Source organism: Pygocentrus nattereri, chromosome 20 (assembly GCF_015220715.1).
Source record: "Pygocentrus nattereri isolate fPygNat1 chromosome 20, fPygNat1.pri, whole genome shotgun sequence".
Classification (NCBI taxonomy): domain Eukaryota; kingdom Metazoa; phylum Chordata; class Actinopteri; order Characiformes; family Serrasalmidae; genus Pygocentrus; species Pygocentrus nattereri.
In genome coordinates, this window is record NC_051230.1 from 32,559,984 (window position 1) to 32,569,877 (window position 9,894).

The following is a 9,894-nucleotide window of genomic DNA, read 5'->3' on the forward strand; positions in this document are numbered from 1 at the left end:
ACAGACTGTAGTCCATCTGTTTCTCTGATACTCTGTTACCCTGTTCTTCAGTGGTCAGGACCCCCATGGACCCTCACAGAGCAGGTACTGTTTAGATGGTGGGTCATTCTCAGCACTGCAGTAACACTGATGTGGTGGTGTGTTAGTGTGTGTTGCACTGGTCTGAGTGGATCAGACACAGCAGTGCTGCTGGAGTTTATAAACACCTCAGTGTCGCTGCTGGACTGAGAATAGTCCACCAACCAAAAATATTCAGCCAACAGTGTCCTGTGGGCAGCGTCCTGTGGGCAGCGTCCTGTGGCCACTGATGAAGGACCAGACGATGACCAACACAAACTGTGCAGCAGCAAATGAGCTGTCGTCTCTGACTTTACATCTACAAGGTGGACCAACAAGGTAGGAGTGTCTAATAGAGTGGACAGTGAGTGGACACAGTGTTTAGGGGGTAGCAAAGTATCAGAGAAGCAGGTGGACTACAGTCTGTAACTGTAGAACTACAAAGTGCAGCTATACAGTAAGTGGAGCTGATAAAATGGACAATGAGCGTAGAAACAAGGAGGTGGTCATAATGTTATATCTGATCGGTGTATACGTGTAAGAGCTGACTTTTCCCAAAAAAAATAAAAAACCCAAAATAGGTTTTGGCACATTGTTCACAGTCGCATTGTTGATTTCATTTGTTCTAAATTTAAAAGGACAAAAATAAGTTCAAGTTTTGTAGGGCAGTGAAAATGGTATATGGGCATATAGTAGTTCTTTGTCCATTGAAGCTAAAAACTGTTAAGTCTAAAGCACTCTAGACTAAATCACAGTGCTATAGACTAGTATTGTGTTATGTGAATACAAAATACATTTATTTAACTGGAATAAAAAAGGAATAATTTGTTAAACCAAGATGGCTGTCTTGTGTATGCACTTAAAAAAAACTACAGATATTTTGAGTTACATTTGGAGTTTAATGATTTTAAATGTCCCCCTGATGTTCTTTCACTGATCTGTGTGTATGCAAATTAGGTCCCAAGTACCGTCCTCATGAAGTTATAATAATCACAGAATTTCTGTGTTATGCAAATTTAGTCCCAAGTCCCCATTTGGCAGGACCAGAACACACTGGGAAACTTACTTGGTTAAATCAAAAATCTGAGATGATCTTGGTGTTTCTTAATTTTAATTATACTTGCATGATTTTTTTCATGTCTGTAGGACCACGGGAAAGTGGTGTCCCCGAATAGCATGTCCCTGACTGGTGTCCCCCTTAAGAGATAATTACAAGTATAGGTGTGTGTGTGTGTGTGTGTGTGTTTTATGAGGGTTATTGGACGGTGTTGTATGAGGGGGTAAGGACAGTGGCACTTATTAGCCAATGCTGTTAGCCTTCCTCCTCAAACCCTGGTGTAACTATTTTTTGTTTTTTTCTTCTGGTTGGACAGGAGCAGTGGGCCAAAGCGGGAGGCAGACTGATTTGGGTGGCGGAGTCCCTTTTTCACCTTCCCTGTAGTATAGAGCACTTTGTGTGGCGTTGAGGTGTGTAGTGTGATCACCTGTGGTGTGTAGTGTAGGTGCTCCCCCCCCCCCTCTACTCTCATACTTTCTTCTGCTGTGGTGAGCCCCTTAGCCCTGTTCCGTTTGCCACCAGAAATTTATGAAATTGTATATGGATCCATAGGATATTAAATTTAATTGTATTTGTGTCTTTTTATTGTGCCAGGGTCCAGTAGGGGGCTTGTGTCCTGACCTGTCTTGGGAGGGAGATTTTAAATAATCTTTAATAAACTTTGAAAGAACATTGGCATTACGTCTCTGTCCAAGTGTGTCGAACCAGCGTGTCCTTCTGCCTTGGGCTTATGTCCCAGGTATATTTCCTAGGGGTGAAATTCCCCTAGGTGGCGTAGTCGTGCTACTTAATTTACCCCTCCGCTCTGCCACATTTTGGCGCAGTCGGCAGGATTCACTTGCGAATCAGAGACGTAAGGTCCAATGTGTGTTTGTGGTGTTTTAGTTTAAATATTAAACTGTGTATTAGGTATATTAGAGACAAAACAGCAGCATTTACTTGAGGGATTGGATAGGTTCTTAACCTTATTGGTTGTTTGAGTTTGGTGTAGCACCCCCGGAGATGGAGGAGGAGATACAGCAGCTTAGAGACTTAGTGTTGCAGCTTAAGGCTGATAATGAGAGGCTACTTCAGGAAAGGGCTGCCGTTCCGACTGGGTCTGGTGTGGCTACCCCAGCTTTCCCTGTCGCGGCAAGTAATGCTCCGCCTGCTGGTGTTAGTACTGTCACAGAGCGTCTTGTGGTAGTGCCTCGTGATCGGAAGTGCCCTTTATTCAATGGTAAGTCTGGGATAAGTGTAGTGGAATGGATTGAGGAGATACAAGTGTGTATGCGGGCCCGTCATCTTTCTGTATTGGATCAGGCTTTCTTTATTTTTGACCATTTAGAAGGGGAAGCGAGGGAAGAAATAAAGTTTCGCTCGAGTGTGGAGAGAGGGGACCCAGTTAAAATTTTAGCCATTTTAAAAGATCTCTATGGTTGTTCCCAGTCTTATGTGACGTTACAGCAGGCATTTTTTTCACGCAACCAGCAGGAAGGGGAAACCTTGCAGGAGTTTTCTTTAGCTTTACTGGCTTTAATGGAACCAGTAAAGCAGCATGCCCCGGAGGGACTGCTTAATGTAGGGGTTTTGCTTCGAGACCAGTTTGTGGAACATGTTTTAGATGGTGCTCTTCGTAGAGAGTTAAAGCAGTTTGTCCGCCAGAGGCCTAATGCTACGCTGTTAGAGGTCCGTGGGGAAGCCATCCGGTGGGAGAGGGAGGGGCTGCCGGGGGGTGCTAGGGGACGTAGTTTTTCCCTACCATCAGCTTATGGTTTGCAGTATAGTGTGCAGGGAGGTTCCCGCCCAGCTCCTCTAACTGCTTCTCAGCCATCAGAATTGGGAGAGTTAAAGGATCTTTTGAAGCAGCAGCAAGAACAGCTCAATCGGTTAACTAGCACTGTTGCGGCTTTGCAGACGTCCTCTCGGTCTAGCTACCCTTTTCATCGGGAGCGTGTAATATGTCGGAGATGCCAACAGCCGGGTCACTTTGCACGGGAGTGTGATGGGGAACGTGTTCTTCCTCCATCTAGGCCTCCGCCTCAGAATGTGGCTAGACCACCTCGTTTTTCTCGGCAAATGGAAAACTGAAGCCCGCTGAGTTGCAGAGCCACAGCTCAGAGGGGGTGACTTTAGGCTCAACGGTGGGTACTGTATCTAGGCTGATGTCTTCCTGTCCAGTTGTTGATGTGTTAATTGGTGGGGTTGTGGTTTCTTGCTTACTGGATACTGGTTCTATGGTATCTACAGTAACCGAGAGCTTCTTTATACAGCAGTTTGAACCTTGGGGTCAGGACCATTTACAGTCCTGTCACTGGTTACAGCTTCGGGCCGCTAATGGGCTTGATATCCCCTATATAGGTTATTTAGAACTGGATGTAATGCTGTGTGGTAAGGTGATGTCTCGTTGTGGGATCCTGGTAGTGAAAGATCCTCCTGGTGCTTCTACTGTAGTCCCAGGTGTTTTGGGGATGAATATTATTAGCCGGTGTTATCAGGAGCTGTTTGGGTCACATGGCCCTTCCTTTTTTAATGTGCCCTCAGTGGTGCAGGCTCCTGTTCCGGTTATTCAGGCCTTACAGCACTGCCACCAGTCTGCAGCCCAGGTGCCCAGAGACCCCATGGGGCATGTAAAGGTGCGGGGGAGCCGGGCGTTGCGCATACCTGGTGGGGTAATGAAGTTGGTTGCCAGCACTTGTCCAGAGCTATCGGTTGGCCGTTCTGCGCTCTTTGAGCCTTCTGAGGTTGGCTTGCCTGCAGGTCTGTTGGCTTCTCCCTGTCTTGTCCATGTTGTCAGGGGCACAGTTTATGTTCCGGTAGTTAATGTAGGGACCACTGAAGTCCTGCTGTACCCGCATACTCGCCTTGGCTCTTTAAGCAGTGTTCAGGTTGTCAGTCTACCTTCTGGTGTTACTGAGGTCCGGCCCATGACTGCCACAGTGTCTTCCCAAACAGTTGCTAGTTCTGTACAGAATGGAATGGCGGCAGTAGATCTGTCGGCTTTGACCGAGCTAGAACAAAAGGAGGTTCGGTCTCTCTTACAGAAGTACCACTTAGTTTTTTCAGCTCATGAGGGTGACTTGGGGTGTACGAACCTCATTGAACATGAGATTCCTCTGCTAGATGATGTTCCAGTGCGGCAGCGGTATAGGCGCATTCCCCCATCAGAGTACGAGTTGGTGAAGGCCCATATTGATCAGCTTCTTGAGGCTCGGGTAGTGAGGGAGAGCAGTAGTCCCTATGCTTCCCCCATTGTCCTAGTTAAAAAGAAGGATGGAAGTTTGCGCATGTGCGTGGATTATCGACTGCTTAATAGCAAGACACGTAAGGATGCTTTTCCTTTGCCGCGCATTGAGGAGAGCCTGGATGCACTTGCCGGAGCCCGCTGGTTTTCTACTTTAGATCTGGCCAGTGGGTATAATCAGGTTCCAGTGGCAGAACAGGATAAGCCTAAGACCGCTTTTTGTACACCGTTTGGCTTATTTGAGTGGAACCGGATGGCGTTTGGGCTGTGTAATGCTCCAAGCACTTTCCAACGGCTGATGCAACGGATGTTCGGGGACCAGCAGTATCAGTCCTGGCTTCTCTACCTTGATGATATTATTGTGTTTTCTTCCTCTGTTTCCCAACATGTGCAGCGATTGGAGGTTGTACTGGGGCGCCTCCAAAAGGAAGGCTTAAAGGCAAAATTGGGGAAGTGTGTCTTTTTCCAACAGGAAGTTGGTTATTTGGGACATGTCATTTCTAGTAGAGGAGTTTCTACTGACCCTGCTAAGGTTGAGGCGGTAGCACAGTGGCAGCGTCCTCGGAATGTGTCAGAGCTGCGTTCTTTTTTAGGGTTCGCCAGCTACTATAGGCGCTTTGTGGAGGGATTTGCTCAATTGGCCGGCCCTCTGCATAAGCTGGTGGCTGCACTCCTGAGTACAGAGTCTAAGAAGGGTTCCAGACAGGGTCTGGGATCAGCCTGGACTTCCCAGTGTGAGCAAAGTTTTGAGGCCTTGAAGGCAAAGTTGGTTTCCGCTCCGGTGTTGGCCTTTGCAGACTTTTCATTGCCCTTTATTTTAGAAATTGATGCCAGCCATAGTGGCCTTGGCGCTGTGCTCTCCCAAGAGCAGGAAGGGCAGGTTCGTCCAGTAGCTTATGCCAGCCGAGGTCTTCGGCCCCCAGAGCGCAATATGGTTAATTATAGTTCTATGAAGTTGGAATTTCTTGCGCTAAAGTGGGCCATGACAGAGAAATTTCGCGAGTACCTTTTGGGGCAGAAGTGTGTGGTATACACTGACAACAACCCATTGAGTTACCTTCAGTCCGCCAAACTGGGAGCCACAGAGCATCGATGGGCAGCGCAGCTTGCGGTTTTTGACTTTGAGATCAAGTATCGTTCAGGCCGTAGTAATAAAAATGCAGATGCACTCTCCCGTCAGTATCTGTCAGGCCCCAGTTTGGCAGAACATGTTCTTCCAGGTACCTCCGTCCCGTTATTAGTCCAACAGGCCTCCCAGGTGGATTCAGAGGTGGTGGCAACTCAGGCTTTGGTCTCTGCGCTACCAGGTAGTTCTTCCCAGGACATTTGTTCCTTGCAGGACGCAGATCCTCTTCTTAAAGAGGTTCTGGTGTTTTGGAGGAAGCAGGTCCAGCCCTCCTCCACCGAGAGGCGTAAGGTATCTAGACCAGCAATGGCGCTGTTGCGCCAGTGGGGCCGGTTGGTGGAGAGAGAGGGGGTGTTGTATCGTCGGGTGTTTCGTCCCGATGGAGGAGAGGAGTATCTTCAACTTATCTTGCCTGCGGTTCTTAAGCAGGAGGTATTGAAACACCTGCATCAGGAACACGGCCACCAGGGTATTGAGCGGACTACAGAGTTGGTAAGGCAGCGGTGTTACTGGCCTGGGATGTTTACGGACATCAAACAGTGGTGCCAAGAGTGTGAACGGTGCCAAGTTGCTAAAGATTCAGGGCAGGTACCCCATAGTTTTATGGGGCATTTGTTGGCATCCAGGCCAAATGAAATCTTGGCCATAGATTTCACCATGTTGGAGCCATCACGGAATGGGATGGAAAATGTCCTGGTAATGACTGATGTATTTAGTAAATACACAGTAGCAGTCCCCACTCGTGATCAGCGAGCTTCCACTGTGGCACAGGTCCTGCTGATGGAATGGTTTTATAAGTTTGGTGTCCCAAGTCGGATTCATTCCGATCAAGGTAGAAGCTTTGAAAGCGCTTTAATTTATCAGCTCTGTTGTTTATATGGGGTAGAAAGGTCTCGGACGACCCCATACCATCCTGCGGGTAATGGGCAGTGCGAGCGTTTTAACAGAACCCTGCATAACCTTTTGCGTACCCTACCAACCTCTCGGAAGCAGGATTGGGCTTCCCACCTGCCACAAGTAGTTTTCTGCTACAATACTACCCCTCATCAGGGTACGGGCGAGTCTCCTTACTTTTTGATGTTTGGCCAGGAACCTAGGCTCCCTGTAGACTTTTTATTGGGTCAGGTGCAGGATCCTATGCCTGGGGGGATTCAGGATTGGGTGTTGGAGCATCAGGCCAGACTTAAGTTGGCATTCGAAGGGGCTCGTGAGCGGTTGTTGGTAGCGGCTGGTCGCCGGAAGGAAAGGTATGACCAGCGTATTCGGGACGTGCCCTTATATGAGGGTCAGTTGGTTTATCTCCGGGACCATAGTGCCCGGGGGCGCCATAAGATTCAGGATGTGTGGAGTTCTGTTGTGCATCAGGTGCTAAGAGCCCCTTCTGGTGAAGGAGCTGTTTATATGGTTGCCCCCATTAATGATCTGTGTAAGGTAAAGCATGTTCACCGTAACATGCTGAAGCCTCAAATTCAGAAAGGGGTTTCTACTACTCTTCCTAGGGCTTCCCCGCCACCAGTACCGATAGCGGCAGCAGACACCTCCGGTGATGGTGACCTATGGCTGTTGGTATCGGAGACTATACCACCTGTTGTAACTGTTCCGAATAGTTCTGCAGGGCTTTATACAGTGTCACCGGTAGGGGGGGAGCAGGTTTTAGGGGCATCAGCTGTGCAGGAGGGGCCTCAGCCCTTAGATTCTCCCTTGTCCCAGCCTTGTTCTAGTCTGACGTTGCGCCGTACTGCGCGCCCTACAGCGGGTCAGCACTCTAATATTCATCGTCTTCCGTGTACAGTACGTACTGAGGCCAATAGGGCAGAGGCACTACAAGAGTCTGTGTTAAGCGCACAGTCAGTATTGTTTAGACCTTGGTGCTAGTTTCATTAGGTTAATTCATCGTCGGGGCGACGATGCAAGATGGTGGGGTAGATTGTAGCAGGAGGCACCTCCTGTTTAACAAACACCCACTTTAAATTGTTGGGCGGGTCCTTGGCACATTATATCTGGGCAGGAGAACGCTGCCTGTAGGTGCGCTACCTGTTGTTCCCCCCCCTCTCCCTTTCGGGGCACTTTACTTCCGGGTCTACGGCATCCGGCGTGGCGGTGTTTGGCGTGGACGCATTTGATTCTCCTTTCTGGCTCACTCTTCAACGAGTATAAGGTACCCGTATTTTTGGGTTTTTGTATGGAAGGCTTCCAATGCGGGCTTTAATCATTAATCCGCTTCCGCGGTTTGTTATAGTGCCGTTGGCTTGCGGTGTTCTTGCCGGTGTTGGTGCTCTGCGGCTTTGCCGGCACAGTTTCACTTGCAGTTAAGTAAGAATAAGGGCTGTGCTGCGCCGCTGTGGCTACTACTTGCTGTGGCTGGGGGGCCTGTGTTCCTATCCTTCCTGCGGGGGAGACTGTTGTGCTGTATGCTGGTAGGTATACGCCCTGTTAATTTGTAAGCTGGACAGTATTTTGCGTTGACCATTTTAGCTGCTGTTGTGTGTTTTGCAGGTCTTCTGGCCAGAACTGTTTGCTGGTGTCTCCAGCTCTCTGTGGTGCTGCTGTTTTGTCTGGAATTTACGTTTGGGATTCAGATTCCTGCTGTATTGCCATGGGTTGGCTTAGGACTGTTTTTGTTTCTTTAATTTTGGTTTATTTTATGTTTGTTTAGTAATATTGTCCTTTTCTAATTTGTTTCTTTGTCTGTTTGTTTATTTGGTTTTTTTGTGATTTTTACTTTGTCCTAATTTGGCTCTTGGGCTGTAGTGTTGGTTTGGTGTGTGTGTGTGTGTGTGTGTGTGTGTGTGTGTGTGTGTGTGTGTGTGTGTGTTTTATGAGGGTTATTGGACGGTGTTGTATGAGGGGGTAAGGACAGTGGCACTTATTAGCCAATGCTGTTAGCCTTCCTCCTCAAACCCTGGTGTAACTATTTTTTGTTTTTTTCTTCTGGTTGGACAGGAGCAGTGGGCCAAAGCGGGAGGCAGACTGATTTGGGTGGCGGAGTCCCTTTTTCACCTTCCCTGTAGTATAGAGCACTTTGTGTGGCGTTGAGGTGTGTAGTGTGATCACCTGTGGTGTGTAGTGTAGGTGCTCCCCCCCCCCCTCTACTCTCATACTTTCTTCTGCTGTGGTGAGCCCCTTAGCCCTGTTCCGTTTGCCACCAGAAATTTATGAAATTGTATATGGATCCATAGGATATTAAATTTAATTGTATTTGTGTCTTTTTATTGTGCCAGGGTCCAGTAGGGGGCTTGTGTCCTGACCTGTCTTGGGAGGGAGATTTTAAATAATCTTTAATAAACTTTGAAAGAACATTGGCATTACGTCTCTGTCCAAGTGTGTCGAACCAGCGTGTCCTTCTGCCTTGGGCTTATGTCCCAGGTATATTTCCTAGGGGTGAAATTCCCCTAGGTGGCGTAGTCGTGCTACTTAATTTACCCCTCCGCTCTGCCACACATAGTTTCAGTTATTATTTATTCTTACCAATATACTGTATTCAACTTGCGGAAATTACAATACATAAAATACTGTAGTTTCATAGGCAAAAAACCTGGTGAAATCATGTTTTTTTTTAATTGAAAATAAATGAACATATGTACAAAACACTTTTTATGCATACATTTATTTATTATATATATTAAGATTACGATTCACCACATTTTACATATTAGGAAAAATACCATGTAAAATGTGGCCTGTGCAAAAGTTTTGGCACATTTTATATTTCACATTTATTTTTTTTTCCAACATGTTAAACTTAGCCAATGAATAAAAATGTGCACTGAAATTTAGAGACAAATGCCATGTTTAAGTGTTCTCTGTGGATGTTTCAACTGATTCTTACTTAGTCAATAACACCTGTATATGTAACATACTTTTGACTGTGTGTTGAAGTGAATAAAGAAACTGAATGTGAAAGATGTGCAGGTGTCTTTACTTCTCAAACCTTGTTTACTCCTCTCTCTGAGACTCAGGCAGACTGTGATAAATAATAAGCTCACGGTTGCACAGTTACACCAACCGCTTATCATCTGCAGTTATTACATGTGTTTCAAATTCAATTTTAAGAAAGATGGAAATTATTACATTCTGCCATTCAATGTTTATATAACTTGTTGCTGCCACATTTTACATCCCACTTCAGTTAACACCACACAGCAGTAACAGTTTTAAGAACATTTGTTATGTGTCCAAATGTTTGTAGACACCTGCTCCTCCAGCATTTCTTCTGAAACTAAGGGTGTTAATGGGGAGTTGGTTCCCCTTTGCTGCTGCAACAGCCTCTACACTTCTGGGAAGGCTTTACACTAGATGTTGGAACATTGCTCTGAGGATTTGACAGCATTCAGCCACAAGAGCATTAATGATGGCAGGTACTGATGGTGGATGATCAGTTCTGCATCAACTCCAAATCATCCCAAAGGTGCTAATGGGGTTCTCAATAGA

The 9,894-nt window shown here is 46.8% G+C and overlaps 1 protein-coding gene across 3 annotated transcripts in view; it reads left to right on the forward strand.

Annotated features, from left to right (window-relative positions):
- LOC108415742 (BOLA class I histocompatibility antigen, alpha chain BL3-7-like) overlaps nucleotides 1-9,366 on the forward strand; it is a 42,720-nt gene extending 33,354 nt beyond the window's left edge. For 2 of the 3 annotated variants that reach the window (XM_037531903.1, XM_037531904.1), the window contains exons 6-7: nucleotides 1,431-1,524; nucleotides 8,407-9,366. In XM_037531903.1, the coding sequence (XP_037387800.1) occupies nucleotides 1,431-1,498 (68 nt within the window). In that variant the 3' untranslated portion in view covers nucleotides 1,499-1,524; nucleotides 8,407-9,366. The remainder of the gene's footprint in view (nucleotides 1-1,430; nucleotides 1,525-8,406) is intronic. The other variant, XR_005129239.1, reaches the window with a different exon arrangement.
- The last annotated feature ends 528 nt before the right edge of the window (nucleotides 9,367-9,894 follow it).